General features: G+C 39.6%; 1 protein-coding gene across 5 annotated transcripts in view; it reads left to right on the forward strand.

The window, feature by feature from the left end:
* LOC147032203 (uncharacterized) overlaps positions 1-13888 on the forward strand; it is a 124037-nt gene that overhangs the window by 32736 nt on the left and 77413 nt on the right. For 3 of the 5 annotated variants that reach the window (XR_015055075.1, XR_015055078.1, XR_015055076.1), the window contains exon 2: positions 9690-9805. Coding sequence is in view for 1 of the 5 variants with exons in the window: in XM_085869586.1 (XP_085725712.1) it covers positions 9690-9805; positions 12718-12733 (132 nt within the window). In the remaining 4 variants the exon portion in view is untranslated. Of the gene's footprint in view, positions 1-9689; positions 9806-12717; positions 12782-13888 lie in introns of those variants that run through there. The other 2 variants (XR_015055077.1, XM_085869586.1) reach the window with 1 other exon arrangement.

The raw sequence follows: 13888 nt of genomic DNA on the forward strand, positions 1-13888 counted from the left end.
GAATACACTACCTCGGTGTCTTTCTTGGAATTCCAGTTTTTATTTCAAAAAACTGGGAATCGCTGATTACCAAAACTGAGCAGCGGTTAACAAAATGGAGGGGACTATTGAAGCAGATTTCCTACCGGAGTTGTACTCTAGTCATTAATAATCTTGCGGCATCAATGCTATGGCATGTTTTTAAGGCACTGCAGGCCCCAGCTTTTATCCTAAGATATCTTCAAAGTCTTTTTGTGGACTTTTTCTGGGGGGGGAGGAAAGCACTGGCTCCGGCCAGGAATACTAAGCCTACCGACAACAGAGGGTGGACAGGGGCTAATAGAGGTAACGAGCAAAGTGATGGCTTTCCGCCTCCTCTCAGCACGAAGGCTTCTATACTCCGACATCCCATGGAAAGCCTTTGCCCATTGCTTGCTTAAGCAAGCTGGGAAACTTGGCTATGGGGACGAGCTCTTTCTTCTCAACACGAAGCACGAGGATATGACATCGGTCCCCCTTTTTTACCGAAGCATGCTGGAAGCATGGCAGGCGTTTTCTTTTCGCCGTGATACCAGTGCTTACTCCCTTCAGATGTTTTTAAAGGAACCAATATTTTTAAATCCTTTTTTAATGGGGTCTGCAGTGACAGATCTTTCATGCAAAAGTTTATTGATGTCTGCATTACCAGAGTTGAACACCTCAGGAACCCCCTTGTACATAGATGGAAGCCAGCTGCTGACATTGCCGTGGCCACCAGTGTGAGGTCCATCAGAGTTATTGGCAGAATTTTCTCTGTGATCCTACGGACCTTGAAGCAAACCGGGTTAAAATGGGACCCAGACATTGAAGATGCCCTCCATCTTTCCCAATGTCCTTTCCCAAATCTGTTAATTTTATTTCAAAGATTTATGCCCTTTAACCGGATGGAGAAATCCTCAGTGTACAATCTATGTGTTCTCACACTTTTTCCTGACAAACCTGCAGAGCCACAAGCTCATTGGCGAGCGCTGCTTCAAGCTAACCTTTCCACTACGATAAAATGGCAGGTGATGTACAGAGAACCTATTGTCAAGCGCTCGGGCGATCTGCAGTGGCGGCTGGCGCACAGCATCCTGCCTTGCAACGTCCTGTCCCACCATATATGTCGGAATTGTGCCCCTTTTTCAACACCCCGGAGACCATTTTTCACATTTTCATTGAATGTTCAAGGTTGGCCTCGCTTTTTGGAATCATGTCACGTGTGATCCGGGGGCTCGGTTTGTCTTTTACACATTGTGTTTTTATATTTGGTTTTAATGTCTTGTATCAATGTACAAAATGAATGTCTTTTAGCAAACTTTTTGTGTTCTGAAGCAAAACTTGCCATTTATTAATCGAGGAAGCAAAAATTGCAGAACACTGATGTTTTAGCTGATGACGCCTTAACTATTTTTAAAGCATTGGTTACATCGCATGTTCTTTTTGAGTTTGAAACTCAAGATCCTGCTTTATTTAAAAACCGGTGGTGTGTGAAACAATCCTTATGTAGCATGGTTGGTGGTGCTCCAAGAATCAATTTATAAATTTAATATTACCTCTTTGTTACCCCTTCCTTTCCTGGTTATTCATTTTGATGCTTGTACAAACATACTTCACCATGTGAAACTTGAATTTTGAGAGGAGAATTCTGTGGACTTGAGGAGAGGTGACGATCCGTCCGTCCGTCCGTCCGTCCGTTCACAATGAAGTTGAAGCGGGAGATCTTGTCATTAGTGATCCTGATAGAGGTCGATGAGACGTACACGATGGTATGACTTTCAAGGTCACCGAAGGTCAAGGTCACGAGGCCTTTGAAATTGTTGAAAATGACGATTTTCAAATTCTATCTCCTCCGCCATTTCTCAAGCGATCTTGAATTTGATTGTAGCATATGAATCTCTGGGACAACATCTAAATTTCGATCAGGCCGGATTTTCGATATTCGCTTTCGTTTTCGTGTCACGTGACTTCAAAGTTGGCAAAAGATGCGAAAAATTACGATTTTCAAAATCTATCTCCTCCTACATTTCTCAAGCAATCTTGAATTTGATTGTGGCATATGAATCTATGTGACAATATCTAAATTTGGTCAGGACGGATTTTCAAATTTCGCTTTCGTTTTCGCGTCACGTGACTTCAAAGTTTGCAAAAACTGCCCTACCTTCAGGAGGCTATTTTTCTCGCAGAGATGACCGTCACTCCCGCACGGGTGTATTTTTATAATAGCATTTTAAATGCTTGGTGTGTTTTTATAGTCGACCGTGATTATCTTTCCTACACCAAAGATATGTTTTTGAACGAACCTCTGTTTTACTACTCTCTTTTTAAAAGAATAAGAACGGAGCATTCTTTTATCGATCATTTTATTCAGAACGGTGTCCATTGCGTTTCTGATGTTATGATTGACAACAGGAGATGGTTGAGTGCTGCAGCACAAGCAACCAAGGTTGGCATACGGTCCTACCACCAAGTATCTCTTTTATTATGTGAAGTACTTTCGGTCTACCAGAGAGTTAAGGTACACTGGGAGAGATCTCCTCGCACTGGCGATGGCTCAACTGTTCGCAAATCAAATCCTCTCTTCCCAAATCTCGAGCTCACTCCCACTGTCACTATTTCCGGTTCAATTGTAAAATATTTACCAAAAATACATCTTGGAATCACACCATAAGTAGGTCTGAGAAAACGTCATATATACCAGGACTGTGTGAAAGCAATTCGACCTTCTTTAGGAACTTGGCAGTCAAGGAAGTGGCACAACTACTTGCCTCCAGAATACCCCTTCCAACCTAACTGGAAAGCCTTTTACCATGTTCTCATCCCAAAGAAAACTGCTGACCTGTCTTGGTTGACACATTGGGTATTACCTACCAACAAACTCTTGCATGTTTTCTCTCCTGAAATACCTGACCAATGTCCCTTCTGTGGAACTCTCGAGACCTTGTCACATGCTTATGTTGAATGTGCACGCTTGATCCCTTTGTTTGGTTTGCTTTGTGAATTGTGCTCCAATAGTCCAGTCAAAATATGGTTGGAGGTCACACTAATTGCAAGAAAAATGAAACCACTTTTATTTGTCTTCTTTAAGTACATGTAATAACATATTAAAAATTCCAAGAAGTTCCTGGTGTGGAACATAGATTTCTGGGGGTGTCCAAAATCTAGCATATATAGGGACCTGGCGAAATTAGGTCATAGGTTACAAACACTAGGATAGGTCAAACTTCAATCATCTACGTTTAATTTTACTATTAATATTTATTGTTTAGGTCACATTTGATATTTAAATGTCCTTTAAACCATGCCCATGGTCAAACTGAGGACCAGTCTGCCCCCCCCCCACCCCACACACGCACATAGGTAGGGCCTAATTTAGATAAGGATACCTTTTCCTTACTCGGCATTGTTGCAAACATTAAAAAGTATCATCAGTCATCTTGTTACGTTGGTCACTCATGTTCTGACATACACCTCTGCATTCCCCACATGCTGGATTACAGGGCAGTCCTTGTTGCCGACACCCGCAGTGCTTGGTTTGGCAGCCAGATTTGCAGCGGCATCGAACTACTTTTCGCAGTTCTTCTGGTGCGAAATCCAAGTCACTTGCCACTGGAAATAATGTTTCTCCTTGCACCCTCCAACCCCATGTCTCTGAATTAAGTTCTTCTCCTTTCCATGTCTGCACCTGATGATATACGCGCAAGGAGTGATACTTGGCAGCTGCCCGAGTTGGAGGTAGGGATTTTGGGTGGACCACTTGTTTTTTGGTGGCCAGAAGTTCAAGGTACTTTTGATGGCAAAGTATTCCAAATTCCTTGTGACCCTGGGATTTGCTTTGTATATGCACATCATAGCTTTTTCACCTGCTTCTGCAATTCCTTCGTTTGATCTTCCCGGATCGTTGAAAACTTCAGCTGCCTTGACAAAAGATGGGCTGTTCTTTGCCAATGAAAGAACTACAGCTTTTCCATGACCAAACAACCTTGAAGTAGTATCACATCCGAGAACAGCATGAAGAAACAAGATGTTTCTGCAAACTTTCTCACCTCGAGTCTTTTGCAGATTCTTGATATCAAGGTATCGGATGGGAGAACCTGCTTTAGCCTGGGGCTGGAAGTTTATATTCTTGTGCTTCTTAGTTGTGTAATGGATAAGCAAAACCAGGAGATCTGTGTCGCTGCCAACCAGTATGGTCCGACCTTTCTTGGCCACTACCAGTGCCGTCTTCACTATCAAAAGATCAGCATCTCCTTTTGCATGATGAACATCACAGCTGGCCATTTCAAGATGCTTTCCAAGGAGATTTATGAAACGTTGCTTATTCTCTTTGTTTGACAGGAATTCATCCTTTTTCATTTGAAGAGGCATGTTTTCATGAAACTGAATTCCTTGGGCCTGCTTGGTACCAATGTGTCTTCTGTGAGTCCCATCCTTTGGAGTTGGACCACTCTGGTAACCATCAAGCACTATGACTGGGTTTCCATACCTTTTGATATGAGCAACATAATTTTGGCAGATAGCATTGTATGTCTTCCCAGTTTTCCATGGTATCTTGTGCAGAAGAGCTCCACCATCAAGGACAAATTGGAATGTTGCAATCTCCATGTGCGTCTGTTCATCAGAAGGATCCCCAGCAAGGTCTCATAGAGCGTTAGCAAGCGCTGGCTTTTTAGCTTTCAAGAGTTTGTTCCTTTTTTCAAACAGAGCAGGGGGATAGCCACAGAGTTCATAGCCAAATGCATCCTGAATACTTTCCTTCTGTGTGCTGACCATCAGAAGCCTTTGAAACAGGAGAAGAGGATCAATGCTAACATCCTCACCATCGATGGAGATTTTGGACTTCGAATCCATTGCGACTGCCTGGTCTTTCTTCTTAAATGTGTACTTCAAAACTTGTTTTCCCTCCATGTCCCCTAACATTTTACTGCCAATATCCTCTGCTCTGTCGACATTCACATTGTCTGTTGCAATAACGCCATTTACTATATTTCTGAGAGTTTCAGCATTTCCGAAAGGAGACTTGTCCTCAAAATGAATGTGAGTAGCTTGTTCACATCATTGGCATCCCTCTTCTTACGTGCCATGGAAAGATCCTTATGTTGCTCGCTTGTGGTGTATCCAACAGAAGTCAATCTCTGCATTGCATTTGTTGACTTCTCCACAAACTGGTCTTGATAAAGCCCAAACGATTCTTTGCGTCTCCGTCATTCCCCTTCCCCTCGTCAGTCCGCCCGTTGTCTTTAGACTGCGCATTAAAACTTGCTCTATCACCAGATCTGCGGATAGACCAGCCCAATACTTATCTGACCTTCTAACAGCAAGTAGTCCATTCATAAAATGTTTGTACACACTAGGCTTTGTGGCATGCATATCAGACATCTTCTGTAAGTAGATGTGGATAGATTTTGTGTACAAACTGTGGCCTGCTGCTGCAAGGTAAGGAAGCATGTCATTCATTGCCTCAAAGTGTAGATGCCAGTTGCTTGTTCTTTCAGAGGTCATGAACTTTCGAACAATGGCAATCATCTTCATATACATGAACCATAACCGACTTGTCCTTTCAGTCACATGGCTTGCCTTTTCATCCATCATCTCCTTGATAGAAGCCAAGGTAGGGGATGATTCAACATCTTCCAGGGAAATCTCGCAACGCCACACCGCCTCCATACTATTATTCCTCGAAGGTTTACACGATATTTTCCTGAGAGAACACCTCAGAAAACTTGGGAATAGACACCAAGTTGAATGGAATAGGGGAAGAAATGGCCAAATTACACAGTTTTTTTTTTAATACCGCAAACTTGCCTGAAAAAGATTAAAAAGTCGCAATCATCCTAAAAACTCACCATGTTCCATACCTTCATTTACTGGAATTTTTAGTCATTGATAAGGTAGAGCTAGAGGAACATAAAACAAGTGGTTTCATTTTTCTTGCAATTAGTGTGAGGTTTGCCCCCATTTTGGCTTATTTTGACTGGACTACAAGCTTTCTTTGAACTTCACTTTAAAAGTTTTTATTTTTGGCTTTGAATCCAAAACACATCCACTGGAAGTGATTTTGGCCAATTTTCTCATTGCCACAGCAAAGAAGTCAATATATCGCACAAGGAAAACGAAAATTGAAAATATTTCAGGGTGTGCTGATAACCTTCTGGCTTTGTTTTAAGGAACCATTTTTGCCCATATTAAAATGGAATTTTCTTTTTACACTTTCATAAACAAAATGTACATTTTTAAAAGAGTGTGCGCTCTAAATGATGCACTTTGTATTGTTCAAAATGATTTTTTAATCGCAGACTGATCACTTTTGCTGTCATGATGTAACCTTGTATTCTTGAATATGTAACTTTTGTGTCATTATGAAAAATGTTTCTCCTTTATAAATTGTGTTTTATACTTTTGTAATAAAAGTCTCTCTCTCTGTCTCTGTCTCTCTGTCTCTGTCTCTTTCTCTGTCTCTTTCTCTGTCTCTTTCTCTGTCTCTTTCTCTATCTCTTTCTCTGTCTCTTTCTCTGTCTCTTTCTCTGTCTCTTTCTCTGTCTCTGTCTCTGTCTCTGTCTCTATCTCTGTCTCTGTCTCTCTCTCTCTCTGTCTCTCTCTCGTTGTGTGCCACCGTGCAACTGCCATCGATGTAATTCTCATGAAAATGAAGCTCTTTTCAAATGTCAATGCACAGGAAATTCAATTTGATGTGGTTGAATAATTATTGCTGAACATTACTGAGATAATTATTGAGTTGCTGCTTTAAGTTAACAACTTGAATACATATGCTTTTGCTCTTCAATGCAACTTGTTTATTGCAGTCAGTCAAGCTCCATTGTCCTTGATTTTTCATACTTGATAATTGCATTTCCAACAACAAAGCATGCTCTTCTTTCACTACCTTTCAAAGATTTGTGTTAAATTTGAAATTCATTAATTCACAGAAACCAATTGTTCCAAACGTTTTTAATTGATCGTGTTTATGCTTTTCTCATGGAACAAAGTCGCTGATTTAAATTGCATCAGTTCTATGTTTTGCTTTGGGACTAATTTGTTTAAGCTCATCCTTCAATGGGAAATCGGACCACATCATATTATTTTTGTGACAACCACTTGAAAGAGCATGATCATGAGTCCAGTTTGTCATACTTAGATTTATATAGGAGACCTCCATGGAAGGAAGATGGTGATTGACTGAGGGAATGTCAAGATAGCTCATTTGCTGGCATGCTCACCTTTGATCTGTCTGGTCATGGACTTGTTCCCCCAACAAAGTCAAATCAAGGAAAGACAGAGGCTGGAGCAGCAGCCCAGAGGGAAGAGAACCATGATTGTAGAAGGCACCAGCATGCTAATATACAAATACACACACACACACATACACACACACCTTGAACCACCTTTCATCACTATCGACAGTAGCGTCTGCTGTTGGTTGTTATCTCCACTTGCTGTTTTCAAGTGATGGGGAGGAAGTTCTCCCAGATCTCAAAATCTCCATCTCCTATTTTTTGTTCAAGGATCATGATTCATGAACCAAACCATGAAACTTCATTCTCATAGCCTCGTTCCAAAGGGTTCTTTTCAAAATATTCACCGACCCTCTGACAGCCTCCACTTGTCGCTCGTTTGTAGTGATATTCCCCGGAATGATTTTGAAGGACTCGGTTAGGGTTTTATGTATCATTCCTGTAGCTTCAACTATCACTGGTACAATTTCAGCTTTCTTCAGTTTCCAAATCCTCTTGACATTTTTTCAGATACTGGTATTTGGTCAATTTCCTTATTTCTGTGGCATTTAGTCCAAATTCATTGAGAACTGAAACCTCGATCAACAGTGCGGACTTTTCCTTTTTGTGTTTGAATACTATGTCTGGACGCAATGCTTTGTTTGCAGTATCCACACTTGACAGGATCATCTTGTAGTGCTTGGGCATTATATGTTTATTATCAAGGATTGGATTTGGTTTGTTTCCATGATTGTTTCTTTAAGGCATTAGTGTAGTGTAGTGTCTTGGGCATTGATGATGACTCGTTCTCCATCCCAACTAATTTGACCTCCTCTTATCCATTCCAATGAGCCTTCTTTGTCGATCCCTGTCCTGTCAAGCTCTTTTTTTCATCTTCCTGCTCTTCTGTCATTCTCCCATTTGTCAGAGTATATCTGCTGATATTTCGTTTTTGCAATTTTCCTTTTTTTTCTTTGCAATCATTGGGGCTGTGTTTGTTTCAGTTTCGTTTTTCCTGTGTTGTATCCATCATTTGCACCTGTTTTTCGAAGTTTATTGCTAAATGGATTAAGGATCCCTTTTCTGGTTTGTCGTTTTCTTGCTCGTATGCAAATCTCATTCGATAGTCTGTTGAGCTTTTCACGACTCCGCTAGTCCTACACACCATGTTCTGTGCACTTGGTTAAGCTCCATCAAACCGCCGCCTCCTTCTCATCGCTGTAAGTAAACCTCGATATGCATTGGTTTTTGTGGAATATCTTGTGAATAGTTAGAAGTTTCCTTGTTTTGGTGTCGAGATTGTTGATCTCCAATTGTGGCTAGTTCATAATTACACAGCTATATTGGGATCATCCATGAACACTGCAAGTTGTTTTACAGCTTTTTATTTTGTTTCTTAGAGAGAGGGATGACTTCAGAATTCATGTTGTTTTGTGTAGGCACTCTTTGTTGATTATTTTACACAATTTTTTGCGTTGTACCTGGGGGCCTTCTTCTATTCCGAGGTATTTGTAGGATGCTACATTTTCTAGTTCCTGTATTGTACTTTGATCGATTGAGATGTTGTCTGTTCTTTTTGTTTTTCCTTAGAAAACATGTATTTGGTACATTTGTCAAGACCAAACTCCATTTGGATATCTTCCATGTACTGTTTTACTAGTTTTAATTGATCTGCCAATTTCTTATCATTTTGGGTGAAGAGTTTTCGATCATCCATGAACAGAAATGTGTTACCTTTCTTGTTTATTTGGTCATTTTCCTGTTAGATGCCAAACTGTGTCAATGTCCTTGTTCATTGATGAGGTTACTCAGTGGGTTCAAAGCCAGAGAAAGCAGGAGGGAGGAAGGCTATCACCTTGTAAGATATCATGTTGTATCTTTCCTCCTGGGATTTCAATCTTTCCTTCCAAATAAAGTAGTATCACAGTTGTTTACAGTGTCATTGCTTTCTTAATCAGTGTGACTATTTGGGATCAATTTTGTACACTTGCATACATGTTATAATCCATGAATGTGGGACACTATCAAAGGCATTATTGTAATCTTTCCAGGATGTGGATAAGTTGCTTTGGCCAAGCTTGCAGTTTTCGAGTATGGTTTTGTTTAACAATAAATGGTCTATTGTTCCATAGCATCCTCTCTTACATCCTTTCCACTTTGCCTCTAAAGCTACTTGTTGAGTGAGGTGGTCGTAAATTGCATCGGTGATTTACCTGTTCAAAGTTTGCATGGTGCTGGTCTGTATTTGTTGACCTTGATCAACAATGATGGGTTTCATCAGATTTCGTGATTAAAAGAGTGTTGAACCATTCATTAATTGGCTGTTCCACCTTGGATGATTTTGTGAAATGCTCGAGCATAGTGAAGATGGAGAGCATGTAGTTGCTTTTGCCATAAGTTTGGAATCCCGTCCAGGCCTGGGCATTTGAAGTTTGGCACTATTGCGAGATGTTTTCTAATTTTTTTTCTTCATCTCCCCAGTGTTGGTGCTTGTGCATGCAGGCCACTTTCTTCAGGGAGGGATGGACAATTTTCAGTCGCAGAAACGTCCTCAGCTGCAGGCAGTTTACCAGCCAACCTCACAGCCACCTTTATTAGTGAGTAATTAGACAAGAGATCACTCATTCAGGGAGGGGGGGCATCCCCGGAGAGTGTACACACACACACACACACACACACACACACACACACACACACACACACACACACACACACACACACACGTCAAGTCACTTGCTTCACCTTTATTAATCTTTATATCTTCTCTTATGCATTTCTGTCATTTTGAAGCCTGTAAGGCAAAGAATGTGCACTGGTGCCTTTAAAAATATAGAATGGAGGCAAGCGAGTGCATTGATATTAAAAATTAAATGCCATCTCTCACCCTTAATATCCCAGCAAATGACAACTGGAAGCTGTTTCAGATGTGGTGGCAATCTTAGATAGAGCTCTCAGAGAAGAGATTCCATAAAAAGTAGCATCTGAAAATTCTCATGATTTGTATGTGAGACATAAAGTAATTGACTTCACTTAACTTGACTAGCCTATTGAAAAAAGAGTTCCCTACAAAGAACTTCAACACAGGAGGGAGCCATTAAGCCTCTTTGTAAAAATAAAAAAATAAGGCAAATTCGACCGTTTTGGCATGAAGAAGGATTATTGTGCAAAATCGATTGTTTTGTTTAGTACAAGCTGAAATACACAATATTTGATGGAAAAACACGTGTTTCTGGAACAAAAAATGGGGTCAGAACAAGCCAATGTGGTACGAAAAACACTTGTATCTAGCAATTTAGACCATTTTTGCATGAATAAGATTTCTTGTGTAAAATGCGTTGTTTTGCTGAGGACAAGCTATAAAACGCATAATTTGATTATTATTATTTTTTTTAATTCCTTTTGTTAACACGTCTTTCTGCAAAAGAATGGTTTTGTAGAACAAAAAACAGGATCAGAACAAGCTAATGTGTTGTTAAAAACACAAGTGTTTGGCAAATCAGACCGTTTTTGCATGAATAAGGTTTCTTCTGTGAAATGTCTTATTTTGCTTTGGCCAAGCTAAAATACACACTATTTGACGAAAACATGTGTTTCGACAAAAGCAGTTATTTGGAACAAAAATGGGGTCAGAACAAGCTAACGTGTTGTTAAAAACACTTTTCCTCATCAAATAAGACTATTTTTGCAGGAATAAGGTTTCTTTTGTAAAATATATTGTTTTGATTTGTATCAGCAAAAATACACACCATTTTATGTTAAACACGCATTTATGCATTAGAATAGTTATTTGGAACTAAAAAAAAAAGGGGTCGGAGTGGCGACCCGTCCAGGATTGTGCCAAATAGGCGAGGAGACTGCTTCAGCAGCACCAACGGTCTATGCAGCATATGGCACCAATGGATGGAACAAAATAATGTGACAAAAAACGTTTTTATTTGGCAAATTAGACCGTTTTTGCATGAATTATGTTCATTGTGTGAAATGTTTTGTTGCTTAGTACAAGCTAAAATATGAAAATCATGTTTTTCTCCATGATTTTCATGTTTTACTTAATTATTTTCTAACTTCAATATGTGCAAGTTTTACTTTTAGATGAAAATACGCATTTCTGCTAAAGAATTGTGATTTCAAACAATAAAACTTTGCCATAACAAACCAACGTGTTGTTAAAAAGCATATATTTGGCAAATTCGACCGTTTTTACATGAATAAGGTTTCTTGTGTAAAATGTCATGTTTTTATTCACACAAGCTAAGATACACACTTTATGATGAAAATCAATTGTTTCTGCATGACAATATTTATTTCCAACAAAAAACAGTGTCAGAACAAGCCAGTGCGTTGTCAAAAACGCTTGTATTTGGCAAATTAGACCATTTTTGCATGAATAAGGTTTCTTATGCAAAATGTATTGTTTTGCTTTGTACAAGCTTAAATATACACTAATTGATGAAAACGCATGTTTGCATTAGAATCGTGATTCGAAACAAAAAATGGGGTCAGAACAAGCTCATGCTTGAAAAACGCTTGTATTAGGCAAATATAGCAGTTTTTGGATGAATAAGGTTTCTTTTGTAAAATGTATTGTTTTGCTTTAAACAAGCTAAATATACACTAGTTGATGAAAAACATGTGTTTCTGCATTAGAATTTTTTTTACAACAAAAAAACGGAATGAGAACAAGCTTATTAGTAAAAATGCTAGCATTGGGCAACTTAGACCGTTTTCACATCAATAAGGCATCAAACATCAATAAAATGTGTTGCTTCGCTTTGTTCAAGCTAAAAAGCACACCATTTTATTTTTTTATTTTTTTAAACACGTGTTTCTGCAAAATAATCGTTTTGTGGATCAAAAACAGGGTCAGAACATGCTAATGTGTTGTTAAAAACTCTTGTATTTAGCAAACCAGACTGTTTTGCATGAATAAGGTTTCTTGTGTAAAATGTGTTGTTTTGCTTTGTACAAGTGAAACACATACTCACTCAAGCCTTTACAATGGTTGCCAACCCAGTGTAATTTGTCTGTTCTTTCACCTTTTTAAAAGCCTGAGCATCCAGGAAGAAAGTGGTCCATGTATAATTTTTAAAGCCTTTATGACTCAGTCGGGGTTAATTCTGTCCATTATGTTCTACTCAATTTAATTTGAGGTCAATGTACTCCAGTATAATGTACACCGTCCCTCCCTATTCCATCTCCAGATACTGCACGACGTCATCGCTAGGCCCCGAAGGCTCCCAGCGATGACGCATGCCGAAAGTTGTGTTCAGTTTTCACCCCATTTGTTTAGTTATTTGTTACTTGCGAAGATTGAAAATTTTTCAAGTATATTGGTTGGTCATGTGAGTTATTCTATCTGTCTGTTAGTTGAGAATATCAAAGATTTTTCAAGTAAATTGGTTGGTCTTGTGTGTTATTTGGTCTGTATGTTGGGTCGCCGAAATAGGTGACCCTTATTGTTGGGTCGCTGAAATAGGTGATTCTGATATATGGAATATTTTACCCACAGCGCCCCCTACAATTAGGGTATGCGTGAAAATTGGCGAAAATTGAAGGCCCCCTAGTGACCAGGTGAGTGCATCAATACGAATGAAACTTTGCAGGTTCATGGTACTCAATGAGTACTAAAACTTTGCCTCAGGACATATTGACTGATTTCGCTTAGGTCAGGGGTCAAAGGTCAATTCATGCAAAAATCAATAATATGCAAGAGCTGGAGGTGCCTTCGCGCCAAATGCTACTCCTCCTAGGGTTATGGTCGGATGGTCATGAAAATTCACACTAATCATCTGGAATACATTGTGCACAAACGATCGAGCCGGATTTTCGATTTAGATCTTTGTTCACCCACAGCACCCCCTCGAACTTTGGGGATTTCCGATTTCAAACCGCATTTTCGGTACTTTTCATTCAAATGGATACCGAGTAGTTATCAGTAGATGGAACTGGATGAGATTTGATATGCATAATTTAAGGTGATTTCCTATCCGCTATATGACATTGATTTTGCTCTATATCTTATTATATATTTTCCATGCTCGGCGATTCATCGCCGCCTACCGGCTTGTCTGTCTGTTTGTTACTTACGAAATCTAAAGATTTCGTAAGTATATTGATCACTTTCCTCCTCTGTTTGTGTGTTTGTGTGTTTTTGTGTTTGTTTGTTTGTAGACACGATAACTCGAGAAGGGAAGAAGCTACTAATGTCAAATTACACCACGTGATTCAGGAGGGTGATGGCTCACGCTGATTACATTTTGGTCAAAATCGGTCAAAGGTCAAGGTCACAGTGAGGTCAAACATCCAAAACATGATAACTCGAGAAAAGTTACCACAGGTGTTGTTGATGGAGCATGAGTTTGGAAGACCAAGGTAAGTTCGGCAGAATTTGTGTGTCAATTCGTCGAGTTACGGCTGTTTTAAAAATTTCAGCGTTATAAAATAATTCCGTAAATTCCTGTGGAGAAATGGAGTATTTTTGCTTCGGACGACGTTACGAGTTTGTTTTAACTTCAATTTTAATTATGTCTTCGGTTTTTGCGATCGCTTAGGACGCTTAACACTCGGTTGTCCAAATTCTGGTAAAAATCGGATGTTTTGGAGACGTTTTAAGATTGTATAAAAATATTTCACCCGCCGCGTCACGGCTCGTCATGTGGCGCAGCGCGCTCGAGCAGACA

The sequence above is a fragment of the Eptatretus burgeri genome, chromosome 2 (genome assembly GCF_056783735.1).
Source record: "Eptatretus burgeri isolate ZD-2024b chromosome 2, Ebu_testis_v1, whole genome shotgun sequence".
NCBI classification, from domain to species: domain Eukaryota; kingdom Metazoa; phylum Chordata; class Myxini; order Myxiniformes; family Myxinidae; genus Eptatretus; species Eptatretus burgeri.